Source organism: Anopheles nili, chromosome 2 (genome assembly GCF_943737925.1).
Source record: "Anopheles nili chromosome 2, idAnoNiliSN_F5_01, whole genome shotgun sequence".
Taxonomy (NCBI): Eukaryota; Metazoa; Arthropoda; class Insecta; order Diptera; family Culicidae; genus Anopheles; species Anopheles nili.
This window is the reverse complement of record NC_071291.1, coordinates 65,528,511-65,551,061: the sequence shown is the minus strand read 5'-3', so window position 1 is coordinate 65,551,061 and position 22,551 is coordinate 65,528,511. Positions and strand designations below refer to the sequence as shown.

Here is a 22,551-nt window from a genome sequence, read left to right as displayed (position 1 = left end):
GTGAGTCGACGGATGGCAGTGGGGGGCGTGCGGACTGAGCGGCGTCGAACGGGCACCGCCGCGGATAAAAGCGGTCCCACTGGAAGAGACGTGTAACGGGTAGGTGCAGGGCAGATTGCCCTGCGCACGCAATTGCTCGAAGATTGGCATCAGTTCGGCCAAATGTTCGTCGGCTGGAAAAAGGGCGTGGGGTCGAGTATAAAGTATCGCGCGCGCATTTCGTACCGAAAAGAATAAACCTTGCTATGTTTTTTTGTACCCCGTCTACTTATCGTTCATTAGCTGTGTATGTGTGTGTCTTCGACGGACTCCCGTTCGAGAGGCCTACCACTGTTTGCATTTCACTCCAAAACCCTCTTTTAGTGGGTACAGAACACTAGGAAGTTTCCCTAACCGCGATTGGATATCGTTGAGGCGAAATTTTAACCCCTACACTGTAATAGTTTTGCCACAAGCTACCATCGAGCACAGCATCTCACGGGAACACTCTGTTTCTGTTTATCTACGATCAACTGGCTTGACGTTTCTTGATAACGATTGACGTTTCTTGATATTGATGATTGATCAACAATAAGCAAAATCTGAAGGCTGATGTTTTGATCGAGATCAACAAATCGATCAAATAATCGAAGAGAGCTTTCGCTTTTCAGGCGCTGCACGCTATATGAATGAGCTTTAATTTAGGTTTTAGTATAGAATGTGTTGCGAACCCGACTGTTGATGGTATCGAGTATGAGAGAGTGAAAAGCACACGTAAGTAGTTGCGGAGCGCAAAAACCTCGGAGCGCATGGTGATGCACATGGTGGCAGAAGAAAATGATGCATTTGCAGTTGTTGGTTGCTGCGACGCGCAATGTTAGAATTGTGCCGAAATGGCGAAACCCTCATAAAAACAATGAAACACAAAAAAAAAAACAAAACGACATACAACACCCCGGTGAAAGAGAAATAAAAGTCGTTTTTGTTTGAGAGTAGCAATGAAGGATGCATGAAGAATAAAAAAAACATTCACATGAAAATAAAAAAATAAAATAGACATGCAGATGACAAAAACTCAATCAAACCAAATCAAAAACATACGCTTGAAATTCAAATAATATAAAAAAGAGAATAAGAAACATTCCAACATATTTATATGCCATATTGAGAACATTCTTAAAGCTATGCAAATCGTGGTTGCAATGTAATAATGGTAACATATCAAAACGAAGGTTGCAGGGAGAAATAACCAAAACGAAAGTGTTGCAATCGAGACTATCAAATGCCACACAGCCACAAATCCACAGCTCGTCAACATACGGCACTAAACACAAACAACTACTTAAAATGTGGACAAACAAAGAAGAAAGAAAACACATCAAGTAACTCAACGCTATTTCGACAATCTGTGTGTACACATCGATCAACATTTCTCTACGGCATTCATAGTACGATCAAGCACATGTAGCACTCACATACGTACCTTTCGGGTTATAACTACATGGAAAACGATTCGGAGGAGATGGCAAGTGGAATGGGATATACCACGGGAGAAAAACGAGAGGAAGGAGCTGGAAGAAAATGGATTTTCAGCCCTAACGACGAATTTTTTACAGGATCTTTTAAATCATAAACTTGTGCCACTTGATTGAACAAGAATTTCGCAATTGAACAAGACGTTGCCGTTTGCCGGCGTGTAGATTGATAAGAAAAACGTAGTAACCACTCGGGAAAAGTTGGAAAAGATATAAGAGACCGATAGCAAAGATTGTACGCTACGCCGGAATTTGTATAGAAATAATAATGGTAATGATATTTACACTATCCCACCTAGAGCAACACATGGAGCGGTGTTGTGTGGTTCTTATTTTTGTAGGATTTCTTATAACATAAAATAGGAAGAGAGAAAAAATAAACCAATACCCCACACCAATTCGAGATCGAGTGTTGCGGTGGTGCAGTCGCTAAACGGCACGTTATATGTATACTATTGCACACAAGTGATCGTGATCTAGTCGTTCTATTGCCTTTTAACACAAACAAAAAATCTCCCACTACTTTAAAATATATATGACTTTACAAGTGGGTAATGAGAGAGGTAAAGACAGCGAGAGAAGATAAGAAATAAACAAACACAGTTTTCTCAGGAAAATGCATTAAAAAAGGGTTGATCGATCAAGGAAAAAATATAAGACCGATTAGACAACTCATTAGGGAAATGATCAGAAAAAAAAAATAAAACAAGAGTACATGAAGAAAGGAAGAAGACGAGATAAGAAAGAAACAAAGAAGAAGAAGAAGAAGGTAATTTAATCCAATATACATATGTGATTAGAAAAAAAAAAACAAGGAAGCACTCAGATCTTCACATGAAAAACGTACATTTGACGTTAGAAGAGGGGAATAGAAACAAGAAAAAACAAAATAGTAGAGTACATTTTTCCTTTCGATACACTTGAGAGAACGATAGAAGAATATTGATTCATCAAGGAACAGCAGGGTTCAGCCTGAGAGGTGGTAGCAGATACGGGAGAAGGAAGAGAAACAGAAGCGGTTGATAGAGATAGAGGGAAATATTTACCTTCACAATAGGACCTTGTGTTGGTATCGGCGAGCTGGTTTGATTCGATCCGGAACCGGCCGAGCCAGACATACGCGGCTTAAAGGCGGCCATCGACTGCGACACACCGTCGGCCAGTATGAACTGCTCACGTAGTTCGATGTTTGTGCGTCCCTTGGCTAATATTTTTTTGCGGTGGTTTGAATTTGCGGTTTTGTTTTAAATTTTTTTAAATTCATTATTACGAGACAGATGAATTAATGCAATGCGTGAGAGAGGGGGAGGATTCGTATAGGTGGTTCAGTTATGTGCGTTGATTGAAAAAAAACAAAATGTTTACGGAAATTATAATTGGTTCGCATCACGCAACACGCGCAAGTTCAATGTTTGAAGATATTCAAGAGTCCGTCAGAATGGGCGAGTTTTTGGTTTCGTTTAGCGAGTGTCGATAAAGAGCAAATGATTGAGTCACATGAAGAAGTACATGAATTTTCCAATTATATTGAGTACATGTCAATATTTGAAAGTCGAACGCATATTGAACGGTCCAATAGTAGGTAGTAGTAGTAGTAGTTGGTACAGTAATGACATGAAAGAAAGTAAAGAGGAGTGTTTTTCATTTTGGTGGTGGATTTGAGAAAGAAAACAAAGGAAGAAGAAAAGAAATTTCGATTGTGAAAGATTTAAAAAAGTGACATTAAATTTTGAATATTAAAAATAAAATTACACCGAATATGATTCCCAAACAATTGGACCGAAACGGATTAATAATAACCCATCACCAAAAATCAACAATTTAATACAGATAAGGGTGAATGAACGGTAGGTGAAACCATCGTCGAGGAAACATGGAAGGGTGGATTAAAGAAAGCAGTGGAAAAAGGAATGATGGATTTGGTAGAAAAAGGATTGAAATCAAAATGTAATATTTGAAAGAAAAAAAAAACAAACAAACAAACAAATATAAAATGAAATATGTAAACCAAACATACAAAATAACGAACTAAATAACTAAAGCAACACTAAATAACTAACACTTAAAAATAAACTATAAAAGAAAAACACATCGTTTTGCTAGTTAGTGAATAGAAATTCTAGCGATTGATATGTATTTCTTGCATAGTGGATACCTAATGTAATATCAAACAAACCTAAAGATAAACTAAAATTAGTTGAACAAAAAATTCACACACTCTGTGTTTGTTAATAAATTAAAAATTATGTGCTTTCCATTGGTAAAACTGAACCAAACCCATTGCGGCGTGTGTATTTGATGAGCTGATGAGGGATAATTAACCGAAAGCAACTGATAAGTGCACAATGCTGATTTGAATGTTTTTATATGATTGTTGTCTTGACTTTGTTTGAGTCACAGTCAAAATTAAAATGCGAACGAGTGTGTTGAAATGCTACCCATCTTGGCAATGCGATGCAATGTGGATGGAGGAATGAAATTTCACGTTCGCTTTTCCATGTCGGCTGGCCGTTTATTTGCATAACCTCTGTTTCGTTTTTTTTCCAATTTTGTGTACGAGCCGAAGCTAATTGAAGAAGCTAAATAAAAAGCTCTCAAAAAAGCTAGAACTAAGAGTGATTGAACTTTGAACATAAAAGTAAATAACGAAGCACATAATTTTCATTTGCATGAACGAAAAAAAAAAACAAATATTACAGCTTAATTTTTGCAAAACAATTTTATAACAAACACGTTCTCTACAGGAAAAATAAACACAATCGCTAAATAACAAAGAAATTACGACTTACGTTCGACAAATTACATCTACAAAAGATTATCGATGAAAAAAAATCAAACAACATAAACAAAGAAAACATAAAAATTTTAGCTCAAAAAAGCTTGTTAAACGAGATTAGTAAAACAAAACAGAAAGGCAAATCTTGTTTAATACGATAGCAAACAGAATAGCAGTGTTACGACAATTTCCATGGACAAACTGGGACGTAAACGTTGACGTATTATGCGGTTCGTAGGATCGATATTGAGGTGAACGGAAATGATCAATGGTGCGATGTGACATATAATGTGTGTTAAAGTTAAAGTGAAGAGTAGAATAATGACACACGTGAAAAAACAGTGAATCGGTGAACGATTATGATAATAGTGCAAAAAAAAATGCTTTGTTTGTGTTTCTGTGCCAGTGGTCATTGCTCAAAGTAATCATTGAGAAAAGCAGAAGTTGCTAGTATTGTAAAAGCCTACACACGTTGACAGCATTGATCATTGTTGAAAAGATTGAATATTTGAATATATGTATCAAAATTGTTGAAATGTCTACTATTAAATTGAGTTCGAACTATAATGTAGAATAAGAAACGACAAGACTCTAAGCAAAAGAGCAATTTAAAGAGATTTATTCAAGAAGAGCTACAGCAGTTAATATTTCATTCATCACAAGAAAATCGCAGTCAACATTCACATTACGGTATTATAATTTAAAAAAATCGAAAAAAAAACTTTATCAAACATAATCATATACGGTACGAAAAAAAAATTCGTAACATCAACCAAAAGTAAAAACAAAGAGCAATGTTTGAAAACCATCATATATTCAACCAAAACAATCAACAGTGTATAAGCCAATTCAATGAACATAACGAAATGCCATACGGCACAAGAGAACAAGAATAAAAAGACGCACACAAAACAAAGACGCACACGGAACGCACACATTGACATTGAGAATGTTCGGCCCGTCCACAAAATTTTGGAAACAGAAAAGCAGCCCCCGTGCTGTTCAGTGGCCCTTTTCGTTGAGGAAAATGTAGCGCGGTCCACCGCCATGGTCGGCGAACTGAAATTTCTTCCTCTGCCACAGCAACAGTTGCCGAAGGCTAAGTAATTCTGGCTGCTTACACAATGGACAGCACGCCTCGTGCTGGCGTGGATCGTTCGGGTTCGGTAGCGGTAGGACTAAGGCCACTGCGAATCGTCAAGGGTGGACGTTTTGGTCCGCAAGATCGGATTGCATTTTGCAGTAAATTGAAAGCAACCGTATAGCAACCGAAGAAAAAGGATGGCATAAATGAGGATCAACCCAAAATGAAAACCAATGGCAAACAGAGGAAGAGATAGAGAGAGCGTTCAATGATTCAATGTTGAAATTGAGTAATGGAAACGCGCAATTTGACAAACCGGTGGAATTCCACGTTGCGCGCAATAGAAGCGCGATTTGTCGGTGGGAAATTTAGAATCCCCCCACAACGATGAAATCGGAATGGCATAATGACGAGTGAAATATACATAGGATGAGATGATCGAGTTTTGTAGTGATGATGGTTGGTGTGTTTGTGGTGATTGTATGCGGCACAAATGATCAACGGTTGTGGTGTGGCGATGGATGACGCGATGCGTTATTTCGTTATTGGTGGGTATATGCATCACAACACGTTTACGATACGCAATGGAACGGAGTTTTGTGGTTCGATATGTGTTAACAATTATCATATATGTTAGCGTTAAAAGAAAGAAAAGAAGAAGGAAGAAATTGGTTGATTAGTTGATTAGAATCACCACGGCACAAGTGTGGACAGAAAGCACGGCACGCACACAATAGGCACACAATCGTAAGCGAATGGGAACGGGTTGGCCACTGATAGGCCACAAACAAACCCATCTCCCGGTGTGAGGGTTGAGAACACTGCAGCAAAGCAATAGAAGAACGGGAAAGACAAATGCCGTATGATACTTTGTCCTTTCAGGATGCGTTAGTTGGCACACGATTGATGTGGAAAAGCAACACAGCGTTGACCGGGTGCATTTTGCTTAACCCGGTTTGCAAGCAACATCGAGGGCCCTGAGCAACACCAAGCGTTGCAATTTGGTGGCATTCTAAGGCAAAAGCAGCTACCTGACGTTTGTTAGTAGGTTTGCACCGATGTATAAAGCAGATGTTTATAATCACCGAAAATGTATTAAAGCGCCCTTAATTTGAACGAGCAAAGAGTTCGACAAAAGAATCTCGATAGAGGCGCGAATTAGCTTTTGTGTGGAATGTAAAAATTCCATCCATGTGCTCGCTATAAACGAGTTGCAAAAAAGCACTTATGTTCAGATTGTTTTCGCGTTGTTATAAATATAGGGTCGTACATGCAAGTGTAAAATGTGCTCAGCAAAGGCTGGCTGCTCTCACAACTGTTCGAAGGGTAAAGTGGTAGTGTTAATAAACAGAAATTAGCAGAGTTTCGGGATCGGAATTGTATGCAGTTTAATGCTTAGTGGCAAAATATTAAGGTGGCTCCTGTATTAAAACTTCGCCCGTTTATCCGAAATCCAGACGGCGTTATTATTGGGGTAGCTTTTATGCTATTATTATTCGACCAGACCGTGTTAGCTATTGCACACATGGTCTTTGTACCTTAAAGAGGGTTTTGGCAATTTGTGTAGTCTAACGTGAGGTATATAACTTAGTCTTTTTTAAAAGGCGCTAGTAAGAATTATTTCACATCACCATTATCGACTCCAGCACAATACCCAATTTGAGTAGGGTGGCGGGAATTAAGTTAGAATAGGAGCATTAAAATGTGAGAGCGTCAGTTGAACAAGGATAACCGTTATTGGTATCTTTCGATGTTTAAAGGCTATATGCTCATTTATCAGCTTAATCATCCTAATGTTATCTTTGGCCTTGGGAAAGCCTTGAAAGCTCTGTATGCAAAGGAGTTGTTGAATGATTCATTTGTTTACGATTTATCTTGACTAATCTTACTATCGCTACGCCTAAAGCTATCCTAACGAACGATAATGTAACGTATAGTAAGTAAAAATATAGCCAATGAAAAAACAGATGGATAGTACGTACCTCTGCAAGGATCGTTCTTGACTAGGAATTCGTCAAGTGCAACCCATCCACCTCCGACACGCACCATGACTGTGCTTCTCAGAATACGCACCAAACGAAGTTTTTGAGAGTCACCAAACTGTGCGAGAAAAAAGATTAGATCAGTACCAAAACATGTTTAACGGGTTCAGGCGAATAATGATCTCGGTATAGCACGTACCCGATATTTTCCTTCACCAACTTGGAATACGCGGAACTTCTGACGACACGTACACAGCATCACCAACCGCTTGACTTCGTCGTGAATCTTGTCCGCTTCAGTCTTCGGCTTACGTTCCTGCCAGTCAGGCCGCAGAGCCGCAATGAATTCTTGCCAATCGATCAGTCCCTCTCCGTTGCGATCGAACAGATCAGCTACGGCTCCCATTTCCAGTTTGGACGTGTCGAACTCTACGATACAAATAAGCAAACAAATGGCCGTTAGGGAAAGTAGCTGGGAGAATAATCTTGCCAAAGCTCGCGTACTTGTGCCGATGATTCCATCGATGAACACATCCCGTGGTATCAAGCCGTTGTTATCCTTGTCCATCTTACGGAACAGATCTGTCAGGCGCGATTTCTTATGGTTCATGAACTTCAGGAATCGTTTACGCCATTCCTCCCAGCTGAATTGCCGGACACGCTCGACATCCTGTAGGTAGAGCATGTGATCGTGCAGACGGCGCTGTCGTTCCCACGCCAGCATCCACACGTAGCGCCACTTCTCCCACAGCAGCTTCGCGCGTGGCGATCTCAGTTCCGTGTCCGCTTGATTGCTACAAATGAAGGCGAGATAGAATTTCCGTAAGATATCGTTCGAAACATGCATACAAAGATCCCAACGAGCAGCTGTTGAATGTTGCAGTGGACAAATGTATGAGATATGGATGGAATAAATGATATCAGTGTGAGCTACATTCGAAATTTCTCTACACTATTTTCACATTTGAATATGACATCTCGATGAAATCAATGGGGGATGATTATGTCTACATGAACTGTTGTGCCAGGATGTTAGTGTACCAGTACCGATACGATGTCTGTGACGATGTCTTATGACATAAGGACCAATCTACAATACCTTGGCGAAAACCGTGGACCGTAATGGGGCAATCGATCTCGTTCTGGTGTTTGCGTTTCGCGTCCAGGACTCACGCGGCTGTTGGTTGCGGTTGTAGTAGTAGTAGTAGTGCGGATATCATGAGTATACGGACGTGCGCGTGAAGCAATGGAGAGCAATGGATAACGTTTCACACAATGGAAATTTTATGAATCGATTTTCGATTTACATATTTCAGATTGAGATTGAGTGTGGCAGCAATTTTTTTTATCCAATTGACGTATTATGACACCGGAACAATACGATACGATGATGATAATGCAGGATAATGTACACGAAGAATATACAAATATAGACACACAGCCGCACGACGAACATCACAGTACAGTGGATGATGAAACATATTCAAACAGATGATACCGTTGCGCAAAGGCATAAATACAACAATACAGCACAGAGCACAGCGAGACCGGAATACATAAGGAAAAGAAAAAAAAATAGAACAACCAAACAAAAATATATGTAAAACAACAAGCATGCAGAGCCAAATACAAATGATACAATCGTAATAATAGCTATGATATATGCAACATTTTCCGATAACCCATAACCGATTCATAACATCGTGCAATAGAACATAAATACTGTTGATACCATGCTTTTACAATGAGCATTGTTTTGATATTTGTAAGATGAATTGAATTTATTGTCAAATTTTAAACTTTTTCAACCATTGAAGAAGATTGAGCATTCTAATTGAAAAGTGAACTTCCAAAACTAAAAGTGTTCGTTTAACCATGACTAACTCCAAGTGAACAAGTATACTATATTTTCAATTTTACATCTTAAGGATAGGAAGTATTACGATGTGCCACATTTGATAAATAAGGATATTGACTTTATAAATAAAAAGATGGAAATGATAAAAACCAATGACCCATACACACCTTGTACGACGTGAATTAAGACCATGATCACGTGATCCCTTGAAGCTGCACGAAATGAGCACAGTGAAACAATAGGAAGCAAGAAAGAAAGATAACACACGAAACGATGAACAGAAAGTAAATTATGACTTCCGTGAATGGATGGATTTTTTTACAGAAATATGAGATTTTTGTTCTGTTATTAAATAATGTTTGTCGATATCAATCCATTAAAACAAACTCAGAAACACATATATCAGTAATTTTATTATTCTACAAACATGAAAAAACAACCAAATTGATGTGTTTGTAAACTATGTAGTTTACAAACAGCATTTTGCCAATCGGTTGTTCCTTAATTTTGAGTTTGCAGAGAATAACAGAATGTTGTTAAATGCACACAAAACAAGACAAAACAAATTATGTAAAAATGCAACCAAACAAACAAAAAAACAAACCTCTGCTTGCGTCCTAAGGTGCCGTAGTCGGGTGAATGCTCTCGAAGATCGGCCTGAGATCCTTTGCTGTTATATTGTTATGAGAATGTTTGTAAACGGCGGCCAACATAAACGTGAAACAATAAAATGGGTGAACGGCAAAAATATGAAACAAAAGTTAGCTACGCTATAAACAATAATGTATAAAACAAACACAAACTGTATGTGCGTGGTTATCTGATGGGGTAAGTAGATTTTAATTCGCAGTTACTTAAAATGCAATCAAACTGAACAAAATATTAAAAACGAATGGCAAAACAATTGGTTGTAAAGCAAACAAACAAAAATGTACGCTTTAAAGGAATCGCTAATAAACTAGAATAAAAGGCTATAAAACACGCACACGCACGCTTTCGATTCCTTTAAAAATCTGTTGAAATGTTTTGTAATAAACTTATCTTCGACAATACTTACATCGGGGCCTTTAGTACACCGCGGGATGGTTTGCGCGTCTCCTTCAGACCTGGTGGTGGTTGTCGAGGTTTGCATGCGCGATCGACTTCGCCCTGTCGGCGGGCGGTATTTTCCATGAATTCCTTATGATCCGCAATTAGCACCTCCAGTGGTGGAATCTCATCTGGGAGTGGTTCCGTTTCGAGATCTACAAGAAAAATCATTGATTGAGTACAAAGCCAAATTCATCCATGAAAGGTTTGCTCTTACTTAGCAACGTTGCTTCAAGTCCCGCCAACCATGCGAGCAGCTCTTCAATCGATTCGTCCAAATCCTGCAGATCCTTCAGATGCTGTTCCAGCTTAGTCTGCCGGCTGATCGCCCATTGCGAGATTTCGTCCCATCGCGACTGGATGATGGAGATCCAGTTTTTGATAATTGGAATCGCATCTGGGTGAGCCTTTCCAAGAATGCTGTTGGCCAATCCGATCGTGTCTTCCTTGTCGTATTCCTTTTCACGCAATTCCTTCATGAACTTCGCGTGAATATCGAGCAAATCCTTGGCTTGAGCCTCATCGTCCGGAGAGGCGGCCGCAAAGCGAAGCTTCTGCTCCGCCTCCGATAGCCATTCGAGAAGCATGTGCACAGATTTGTGCAGCCGCTCTGCTTCTTTCAGTGCTACATCTAGCCGGCTCTTGCGACGACTGCTCAAATCCTGCACATCGTCCCACAATCGTTGCATCTCCTTCAAGTTCTTGCTCGTTTCACGGGACTCATCGGACCGTTCCAACTCGAGGCCAGTCTTCATGACGCTTTGCATTTGTGCCGATCGCTTGTCCAGATCAGACTCTAGCTGACGGTGATGTTCGACGAGTGTCGTCACCGTGTCCAAATCACCGTGCACCGGTCCGTCCTCTGCCAGACGAGCCTTCGTTTTGCGCAGCCAATCCAGCAGAGCCTGCAGCGCATCGGCAAACTGTCCAGAGAGCAGCAGTGCTTCTTCGAACTTACGCTGCCTTTCGACGCTCTTGTGACAGACGCGCTTCCACGAGTCCTTCAGCTCACTCATCATCTTCGACAATACTGGTTCGTCGGATTTCGGCGCACGGTCCATCAAACCCTTGCCGTTACGCATCGTGCTATCGTAGAAGCTTTCCTTTGATTGCAGATTGCGCTGGATTTCTCGGAGCTTCTCTAGATGCTTCTTGATTTTCACCGCATCGTTGCTCGTTTCCTCGGCCAACGTATCCAGAGTTTTCTCCGTCTCCTTCAACCAGCTCGTCAACTGCACCCAAGCGTCATGGAATTCACGGGCCTCTTTGTAACCGTGATCAAGGGCACGCGTTCTTTCGGCGGCCTTGGCCACCACGCGTTCCCAACGGTGTTGCACCGACACAAGCAAATTCTTGATCAGAATGACATCCTGTTTCTGGCTGAAGTACTTCAGATGCGTGCCCTTTTTGTCTAAGAGCAGCATCGATTCACGATGGATCGACACGTCCTTCTGCAGCACCTTATGTTCTTCCATTTGCTGCTGAATCATTTCCAGCACGCGCGATACAGCAGACGCACTCGATAGTTGCTTTTCAGCCTGCGTTAGCCACTCGACAAACGCTTGGAGCGCATCGTGGAATTCGGTCGCTTCTTTGAGCGCAATCTCCAGCTTGATCTTCTTGTCCGAAGCGCGCGACACAACCGCATCCCAGCGTTGCTTCAACGTTCGCAGCGTGTGTTGTAGATTGCTTGCCGACACATGCAACTGCGTTTGCTTACGCACGTACTCTTGACCCTGTGCAATCAACGTTTCTACCTTGGCACGATTCTCCTCCAACTCGTTGTACACCTCCATGAACCGCTCGAGCTGTTCAGAAGCCGTCTCAGGCAGACCACCGACGGGTTTGCTCGCACTGATCACAGCATCAACGTCGCCAAGCCATCCAAGCAGGTCCTGAATTTCGGCTGTGAATCCTTGCGCATCACGCAGCGCCTCTTCCAGCTCGTGTTGACGATCGGCTGCCTTCTGCAGCAAATCACGCCATTGCTTATTCAGTTGCTGCAGCTTGTCTTGCGTTGTCGAGGCCTCCAGTGAACCGCGATCGTTTTCGATCAGCTTCCGACCAGCATCGTTCAACGTGTCGACGGAGCTCTGGTGAGCATGGATATCGTTCGCCAACACCTTCAGCTTGGCCAACTCGACCTCCAGCAATTGTGGATCACCAGGAATTGGTTTCAGCTCATCCAGATTCGCATCTGTCTTGTTGATCCATACGAGCAGCTCGTTCAGGGCATGCTGGAATTGGCCGAGATGAAGCAGCGCATGCTCCAATTGCTTCTGACGATCCACCATTCCACGCAGAAGGTTCTCCCAACGCCGATTGACGGCATTTAGAGGCTCGCGGATGGCTCCTGCCTGCTCAGCCGATGTACGCTCCGTAAGCTCTACCGCTTGCCTGAAAGGGCACAAATAGTCGATTAGAAATTTTTAATTCGCAAACAAACGACGTGACGAAGAAAGCTTTCGACATGCAATCAGCAAGCGTATTTTTCAAGGCTTTAAAAATCTATCGAGATGAAATATGTTGATATAATGTTCGAATTCTTATTTTTGTCCGCTTCAACGGTATGACCAAGTATCTAACAGAAATATAGTGAACATTTTTCATCTCATCTTGCGACACGTTTGCCAATAGTTTTCTCCGGAAATTCATTCCCCACCCACAACTCCGGAATAAAGCGATAAGCTACATTGACGGTGCTTATATGTTGTGTTTCAACAATATTTAAATGCTTGTTCATTTCTTGCCTGTTCAGAGCTCTAAAACACATCCAATATGTCAGCATGAAAACGAGAGAGAAAGAATTAATCAATGAAACATCATATGTGTCATCAATTATGCAAAACGTCATAATGCGTTGATATCAGGATCCTAAAAAGGTGTGTGTGTGTTGTTTAAAACGACAAAAGTACTTACCGGTTCAATGCTTCCACCTCCACCATGTGAGGATCGACGTCATCCTTGAAGTGCTTCAGCTGTTCGATCTGTTTCTTCACAGCCTCGATGTCCGAGCCGAGTGGTCCCAGCTTCTGGAAACGATCCTCCGCACGTGACAGGAAGTTTAGCAAGTTCTGCAGTGTCTCGTGGAACTCCATCGCCTTCTCCATGGCATCGATGAGATTTTCTTCCCGTTTCGCATACAGCGCCGTGATGTTATCCCAAGCGTTATCCAGATCTTCGATGTGTTTCTTCACCTCCGGCTTGTCCGGTTCGCCGCAGAGCGACATCAAATTGCTGCCGGTACGACGCACTTGCTCCACTTCTGGCTTCGTTTGGTCGATCTCCTGACGAATCTCCTGCAGCGCGACCTGTTGCTTCTGGATGGCTTGTGGCTGAGCCGCAGGAGGTTCTTGCGTTTGAAGAGCTTCTTGCAGCTCCTTCAAAGTCTCCATGACCGCCTGCATTTCCTTCCAGAACTTCTCCGCCACCGAAAGCGTATCGTTCAGCGCGGCACCTCGCTTCGAAGTCGTCTTCTGCAGATCGCCCCAAAGTGCGTTGAGTTTGTCCAGCTTCTTCTTGATGTCTCGCACAGCAGGGTCGGACTGGTTTGTTGCCTTCGAAATCACATCACTGGCAGCGCGTTGCACTGCTGCAAACGCTTCTCCGCGTTTATCGATGTCCTGTACCAGCGCCACGTTTTCGTCAATCTGATCACGAATTTTAGGTGGATGCGCAGAAATCGGATCCGCCTGGTTGGCCTGATCGGCAGTGTTCTGCAGAGCGCGCAACATTCCTTCCAGCTTATCCGAGAACTGGCTGGATTCCTGTAGCGCCTGATCGAGAGCGTTTTGGCGATCACGCAGCTCAGTACGTAGTGCCGCGTATCTCGCATTATCCGAATCCAGAATCTCTCCAATCTTTGCCGCATCGTCATCGGCCACCAGTGCCATCAACGCTTCACCGGTTTTGTTGAGCTTATCGAGCAGTGGCTTATGTTCAGCGATCGATTGAGTCAACCGTTCGTTCTTGTCCTGCTGAATTGCGATCTGGTCCGGACGCAACGCCGGCATCGAGAGCATCGAAATTTGGTGTTCCATGTCGTTCAGCCAGCTTGCGAGACCAGTGTGCGAATCAGCGAAGTGCTCCGACAGCGGCAACGCCTGTTCTAACACCGATAGTCGGTTCGAGCAGAGAGCAGCCACAGTTTCGACCACCTCCTTCAGATCTTCCAGTTTCTCGCGCAGCGCGATCGTGTTGTCGTTCGGTTGGGACTCGCGCAGTACCTTTTTGGCAGCTGCAGTTACGTCACGCACGCGACCCTTCTGGCTGGAAATATCGTCGTTGATGGAACGATGTTCCTGCAATTGCGTGCGCACCAACTTCGGTGTCATCGCTGGTGGATCTGCATCGCGCAGAGTGGCATCCATATCACGGAACCACTCCAACAACTCGTCAATATCAGCAGTGACCTCGTTCGATCGTTGCTTGCTCAAATGCAGACGTTCAGCCTTGCGTTGGATCTGTTCGACGATTGCCTCAAACCGCCGGTTGTCTCGTGTGACAATGCCTTCGATCGTCGATGCTCCTTCTCCGGGCGAGATCTGGCACAACTGGGGACCGATTGAGTTCACTTGCTCCAACAATGGACGAATCTCACTCAGTTCAGCCTCCAGACGCGCGATGTCGTTCTCGTTGGCATCTCCCGTCGCGAGAGACGATTCTGCCGCCTGCATCCAATTGACCAAACGCAAATGGCAATCGTGGAACTGTTGCACCAATGGTAGCGCATCCTGGGCGTGCTTCAACAGATCGCCACCCTTTGTCGTCAGTTCACCGTAACGACGCTGGAGCGAATCGAGCTTATCCTTCAATTGAAGCGCTTCATCGGAGGAAATGTGCTTCATCAGCTCCGAGCCAACGTCCACCGTTGATTCAACATTTGGCGAGCGGCTAGCAATCTCCTCGTTGAGCACAACCAGCGCGTTCATCTGCTCGAGCAGCTTCTCTGTGTGCACCGGAATGATCTTGAAGCGTTGCAGCTTGTTCTCCGTCTTTTCCATCCATGACACTAGGTCCTGGTAGGTGAGCACCAAATGACGCAGTCCCTGTCGAGATTCGTTCAGCACATGGCCGATATTCTCGCTGGCAACCACTAAATCTGTGTAACGATCTGTAGTGTTCTTGACCTTTTCACTTAGGGTCACCGCTTCATCGTCACCGACCAGCTCCATCAACTGAGCTGCGATATCGGCAAGCTCGGTGAAATCTGGTTTCTTCGACAGGATTTCATCGTGTAGTTGTTCATGCTCGCGAATGCGTGCCTGGATCTTCTCTTCGTCTGTTGGCACAAGCTCCATAGCTTTAACAGCACGCTCTGCTCCGTCCAGCCACTTGGTAAGCGGGATGAGTTGATCCTGGAACTGTTTCGCCACATGCATAGCCTGTTCGAGATCGTGCGTGCGACGCTGCGCGGCATCAGTCAGATCGTCCAGACGTCGCATCAGCTCCTTCAGTTGTCGTTCAATGGCGGCCTTCTCCGATGCGTCACATCCGGCAGCAACTTCCTGTCCGAGTTCGAACATCGATGCCATCGTTTCTTGTCGATCCGACAGCATCTTCATGAGGAACGGCTGATCGGCCAGCTGCGCCTTCACGACCTTGTAGTCGGCGGATGGTGGTTTCTGGTTAGCCACCATCTCCTCCGTTACCTTCAACCATTCGGAAAGGCCATCGAGAGCTTCTTGGAACTTTCCAGATTGCAACAGTCCAACATCCAACCGGCGTTCGCGTTCGTTCATCTTTTCCTTGAGTTCGTTCCAGCGGTCGTTGATCTTTTCCAGATCCTTTTCAAGAAGCGCCGTAGGCACTCCTCCTTGCGCTGAACGAATCAGATCCTGTCCAAGGCGGTTCAGTTCGTCAATCTTTCCGGTTAGCGGTTCTACTACGCGCTGACGGAATCGACGGAAATCATCCTGTTGGTGGCGAATCTGCTCCAGCTCTGAGCTGACCGGTTTCATCTTCTTTAGCTGGTCGCTCACTTCGCCAACATCCTCCAGCGTGTGCTGGTGCAGATCGTAGAACTTCTCCAGCGCCTTCAAGGCACGCTGCAAGGCATCGTCGTGATCGCGAGTGCGATTCTCCAGTCGTCCCAACTGTTTGCGCAATGTTCCGATTTGGTCACGCGTCTGGGCAGTATCGGGAGCAAATCCACTGTCTACCAGTTGCTCACCGGCACGCTCCACTTCGCTGACGTGAGCGGCCACGCGATCAATCTTGTTCAGGATACCAGCGACCTCGTCCAGCTGGTTCAGAACGACCTTGATTTCACGTGCCGGTGGGTGTAGTGAATCGACCTGGTGTTCCAAATCGTTCAAATCCACGCCAAGCAGCTTCACCTTATCGTTGAACTGCGACACTGCCGTGGCAGCAGATTGCAGCTCACCACAACGATCATCCAAGCGAGCATGAAGATCCTCGATACGATCGGAAATACCATCAACCTCCGTCTTAAGATGATCGGCATCACCACCGGCGGCTCGTGCTTCTCCTGCGATTTCACCAGCCAACTTGCGCACCGACTGCAAAGGCTTACGCAAGGCAGCTGCGTCGTCCTTGATCGCACGAACTCGTTCCAGCAGCTTCGGATCCTTGGCTGCTCCACCCAGCGCATCGTGCGCGGCGAGACGATCTTCACAGCGACCAACTGCGTGATCAAGATCACGAAGCTCTTCGTTGAAATCACCCAACCGTTTGGCACACGTCTCCAGGGTTTGCGCTCGGGCCAGCAGCTCGTTGTTCAAACGCTCCCAGCGATCTTTCATGTCCTGCAGCTCTGCCTTGATCGCTTCCTTGTCGACATCGCAGGCACCAATGAATGTTTCGCCAAGGCTACGGCACGTTTCGTATTCTCCGGAACGTTTCCACACGTCGCTGCGAATCGTCTGGAGATCGCGTAGCTGCTGATCGAGCTGCTGCTTTTTCAGCAGACCTGGCTTGAGCATTGCCAGCTTATCTTCGGCACCGCGTAGCCACGACAGGAATGCTTCGGATGCGGCAGCGTGCTTCTTGCAGTGCTCCATACATGTCTGCAGTCGTGAATGTCGATCGACGGCAGCCGAGCGAAGACGATCCCACTGCTGCGCAATCTTCTCCAGATCACGTTGCATAGCCCGATCGGTGTTTTGACCAGGCTTGTCTTGCAAGTCACGTCCCTTGTTCAACAGCATGATTACTTCGTGCTCCCGACCCATCACTTCGCGATAGACGGGCTCGTGCGTATCGATCTGATGCTGTAGAGTGGGTCTGTGAGCAGATACAAGCAGACGATCGGTTAGATTGCCCAACTCGCCTGACAGCCATCCCAATGTCTTCGCACACGTCTCAGCAAACTGACGTCCATCGCGCAATGCGGCATCGGTCTCAGCCTTGCGCATGTCAAGTTTCTTCTGCAGCGTCTGATACTGCTTTCCGACAGCGGCAACACGTGCATTAACGTCCGCACGTGATACCGGATCACTCAATACACGACACAGAGTCTCAGCTGCGGCTTCGGAATCGGCCAAAAGCGGACGTTGTCCTTCCAGCTGGCGTTCGAGATTTTCAATCTTGCGCAACGTTTCCTGGTGATCGCGATCGGTTGGCAGTGAGTCGAGGTTGTCACTTATCGTCTGCAGTGCCTCGCGCAATCGGTTCAAACCAGCATCGAACTCCTTCGAACTATCTGCGGCAGCTCCCAGACTTTGGGCTCGCTCATCCAAACGGGCCACCAGCTCGTCCCATTTCTTCTGCACGTTGCGCAGTTTAGATGAGACAGCCTGTCCTTCTGGTGAGGATTCGCGTAAATGTTCCAGCACCGCATTTCCTACCTCCTGCAGATGGTTCAGCTGGGGTTGTTGACCACGGAATTCTTCACGCAGCACTTGCACCTGTTGCACTTGGCTTTGCACCATACGCGGATCCGACGAAATCGGTCCAAGCACAGTTAGCATGCGTTCCTTTGCAGTCAACCAGGAATTCAAATTGTCATGGGTATCAAGGAAGTCACGCAAATGCTCCGAGAAAGTAATGCGATCCTTGCACTGATCGTTCAGGCTCTTCCAACGTTCGGCGACAGCATCCAACTCAGAACGCAGTCGTTCCGCACCTTGAACATCTGGTTTGCGCTTCAGCAGATCTTTCACTTGAGCCTTCGTCGAGTCAAGTAGGCTTTGTCGTTCGTACATTTCCTCAAGGATTTTACGAGCCTGCTTGTTGCAACGATCGGCTTCTTCTTTGTTGCCGATAACATCGCGAGGCACTTGGCGATGGATTTTGTCAAGGAAACTTGCCAGAGTCTTCAGATTATCCTGGTGCTTGCGTACTTCATCACGTACCGAGTCCAATTCGTTCTGACGATCGTTCAACCGAGCTCCAACTAAGCTGTAGCGATTGTTGATTTCGGTAAGCTGTTGTTGGATCGGAGTCAGATCGGTAAGCTGGAAGCCGTCTTGCGATGAGCGTCGGCCACTTGCGGGTGATGGACCACCCTTGGTTGGGCTGGGTGATCGTGCATCTCCCGAAAGACGTCGCATGGGGCTAACTGTCGATCGTTTTATAGGACTGTATACCGACCGCTTGCGCGTTGGACTGTCCGGACGAATTAGAGCGTCATACTGGGCACCAAGATCATTCACACGGTCGATCGTCACACCGTAGTCACGATGTTCCTTCACGAGCGGACGAACTTCTTCAATCTGGAACTTGATAGCATCCACATCAACCGCAACTGGAGCGAGATTGTTCGTTCTCGTCTCAATGCTGGAAAGCCATACGAGCACTTGGTCCTTGAGGTCTTCGTAGGCATGCAGCTGTTCAGCCTTCTGCTTCGATAGTTTCAGCTTCTCATCCAGAGTTGTATCCATGGTCTTCCAGAGGTTCTCCAAGACTTTGACCAAATCACGAACCACTCCTGTATCGGTAACGTCTCGCTTCGCAACAAGATCCTTACCCAATCGTACAGTGGCCTCGTACTGTGGGCGTAGCTCTTCCTTTAGTCGTGACAGCTCTACCATACGGTGTGCAAGCACCTCCGCTGGAAGCGACATAAGTTCACGACCTTCCAATGCCTCGTTCAATGCCGTCAATTCATGTTCCAGATTCGAAGAATCGTTCAGGAATTTACTTAGCTGTGACAGAGTATCTTCTAGGAACTCGCCTCGCTTCAATGCCTTGTCAAGTAACTTCTCGAAGCGACCAGTTACGTCACTAAGGTTGCTTTCGATGCGCTTAGCAAGACGCGTGTTCGATGGTGTTGCCATCAACTCTTGCGCAGAAAGCGTCACACTTTCCAGACTCGTACGGTGCGATTCCAAATCGTTCAAAAGTCCCCGATGTTCGCGCACCTGTTCATTCAAGCGGTCCTTGATGAGCGATGCCGGACGGTTTTGCAGCTTGAACTTCTCCTCCGATTGGTTGATCCATACAGCGAGGCCATCCAATGCGTCCTGCACGCCTTGCGACTGCACCAAAGCTGTATCAAGCAGCTTCGAACGATCGCTCAACGCTTCTAACAATTGGCTGTACTTATCCTTCACTTCTTCTACTGGAATCTCCAGAGCGGACACTTCTGATGGGCTCAAGCGACCGGCAAGAGATTTCAACAGGGCATCCAAAGAGTGCTGCACATTGTCGAGCAGACGGCCCTGTGAGAGGAATTCGCTCTGCAGTGCCTTTGTTTGATTCATCTGATCCTGTACCGACTGGGGATCGGCAGCGATCGGATCCGAAAGCACACTGCTGACGCGCGGCTGTACATCGCGTAACCAGATGCGCACCTTCTCCAGCGATTCTTGATAGTCTCGTTGACGATTGCCAAGTCCGGCTAGGCGATCCAATAATGCGTTGGCACGATTCAGCAAATCACGGTACTGAGCCGTCACGAGTGACACTTCCTGACGAATCGGGCTGTCGGAGCTCGAAATCTGCTCGATGTGTGGTAAACGATTCGGTAGCGTGGTGCGGAAATCGTTCAGGACTCCCAAATAATCCTTGCACTCATCGACGAACTTCTGTGCGGACATGGTAATGAAGCGCAGGTCAGCCTGATGCGCAATAACGTCACTGTGGAATTCTTTCACCGAGTCAGATTGCGATGGTAGGTTGTTCAGATCAGAGAGGGTGGTTTCCTTATCCTCTAAAATGCGTCGAGAAGTCTGCAGCCAGCTTGAGAACGTATCCAATTCCGAACGCAGTTTTCCCAATTCGTCACGAGCGGCTCCCAAACGGCGCAGCAGTTTGCCGGTGCGATCCTGTGCCTTATCGACACGTGATCGAAGTTCACGACCCGACGTTTCAAGGGCTGCTACTTCGGGAGCGCTCAGAACGTCTCCTCCCGTTAGAACAAGCTGGCGTACTTGATCCAAGCATGAGGCAACGGGACGGCTCTGTCCATCGATGTCTTCCTTGATTTGCTGTAATAGTAACAGTTCCAGAAATTTAGTAAATCATATGCCCGATTGTTCACACCACATTATAGTTTCACTCACCTTCAGCGAGTTGATCTGATTACGAAGATCATCGACCCGTTCTTTGGGTCCGCCGACAGCGGCTATGTCCTGTTCGACACGCGTAATCCATTCCAGGAGCTTGGCCAGGTGGTCCTCACAGAGAGCGAATTTCTCGATCACTGCTTGCTGTTTTAGGTTCGTTTAATTAACGGCATAAGTATGAGACAGGAGGTTGAGACAGAAAATAAGATTGATTAATATTTTTGTGAAGCATACTCGGCTCTTTCCTAAAGATAAAACTCCATCGTTTATACACGAGGTTACCAGTAATGTACACAAATGTGTGTTTTGTTTCTTTTTTTTAGGTATGGTACATAAAAAGGAATCAGGCCATGAAATAAAAGCTAATAAAACATGATAATTTTCAATGGCTGCAATAATTAATGATGATGACAATACACACGATTCTAGAAAACAAGAAACATACAGAAAGAGAGAAAGTGAGAGAGTTTTTAAAAATACATACAAACAAACCAAAGTGAAGAAGTAAACGATCAAACAAACAACCAAAGACACAATACAAAACAAGAAGAGCATACACGGGATAGAACGAAAGAGGATAAATCGAAACGAAAAAAACACCGGCGAATACAGTCATATGCTGAAAGAAGGCGCGTACTTGGGAGTATAAAACATGGCAAAATATATGAACATAACAGTATGAATTGTACAGACAGGAATGTAAACACCACAGGCAGAGCACTCATGTAAGAAGATATTAGAGAAAAACAAAATAAAACTGATCACAATCACACGCAAAAAACACAATTAATCGATAAACACACAAACGCATCCATGAAACGGATAAAGATATAAGCGCATTCAGGCAGTCAGGGTCAAACCATGTTTAACAAAGCTATTATAAAAGCTATTTTTCGTCAATTCGCCCATTCTTAATAGCGAGAAGATTTCGACATTCTGTTCACCCATTTCCTTTGCAGGTTGGCCAGGGTACAGGTAATGCAAAAATCACAAAAAGCGTCAAATAGTGCCAGCAGTTCTGACGCTTGCTTTAGCTGAAGACATAGTATTAGTTCTATCTACGGTGGCGTACATTTAGACATTTAGTGAACTGTGTTAGTGGGGTTAATTTAATCTTTCGTGCCAGGGTGATTACGGTGTGTGTTAGTACGTTTTGCAATCAGTGTTTTCTCCACAATATATTAAACTCTTTTGCTGTCATTGCTAAATAAATAATAAATATTTACAGTCCTGAAAAGAATTAAAGGATAAAGTTTGTTGTTTAACTTATTCTATAACGGAAAAGAACTACGATCCAATTATACGATAGTAAAGAGTCGTATCTACGAGAAAGTTTGTCTTAAACTGCCTTAATAAACTGTACAATATTGGAAGAAAAAGTATTGAAGATTTTTATCACATTTCTGAGCATCGTAACGGTTTGGTATCTGAACTGAAAATTATACTAAACCCTCAAATATACCAATAGCAAAATGATTCGACTCTATGTCTGTCCAATGGATAGGGCAACTACTCATTTGATGTAGTAACATCAAACATTTTGATGCCTTTTCCAGTACATAAATTAGCTTTTCCTTATTCAAGTGTTCCTGTGCTAAGCCTATTTAAATAAAATTGATTTCCTTTAATACACTAATATTTCATACACACAGAAGCACACGCACGCGCACACACACACAACGGATGTAGTGTTGATTGTTTGGTGTTTTATCAGCAGCTTCCCCAGGCACATTCGCATTTCAATTTTGATTTTGTATCGCATGCAAATGCTTTGTTGTT

At 44.7% G+C, this 22,551-nt stretch overlaps 1 protein-coding gene across 1 annotated transcript in view; it reads right to left on the bottom strand.

The window, feature by feature from the left end:
- The window catches only part of LOC128728448 (uncharacterized), a 63,290-nt gene that overhangs the window by 3,233 nt on the left and 37,506 nt on the right, over positions 1-22,551 (bottom strand). The window contains exons 15-24 of the mRNA XM_053822078.1: positions 20,770-20,916; positions 13,223-20,694; positions 10,521-12,700; positions 10,272-10,458; positions 9,382-9,426; positions 8,456-8,533; positions 7,861-8,150; positions 7,556-7,785; positions 7,357-7,474; positions 2,561-2,718 (exon numbers count right to left, since the gene is read on the bottom strand). Of these exons, the coding sequence (XP_053678053.1) occupies positions 2,561-2,718; positions 7,357-7,474; positions 7,556-7,785; positions 7,861-8,150; positions 8,456-8,533; positions 9,382-9,426; positions 10,272-10,458; positions 10,521-12,700; positions 13,223-20,694; positions 20,770-20,916 (10,905 nt within the window). The remainder of the gene's footprint in view (positions 1-2,560; positions 2,719-7,356; positions 7,475-7,555; positions 7,786-7,860; positions 8,151-8,455; positions 8,534-9,381; positions 9,427-10,271; positions 10,459-10,520; positions 12,701-13,222; positions 20,695-20,769; positions 20,917-22,551) is intronic.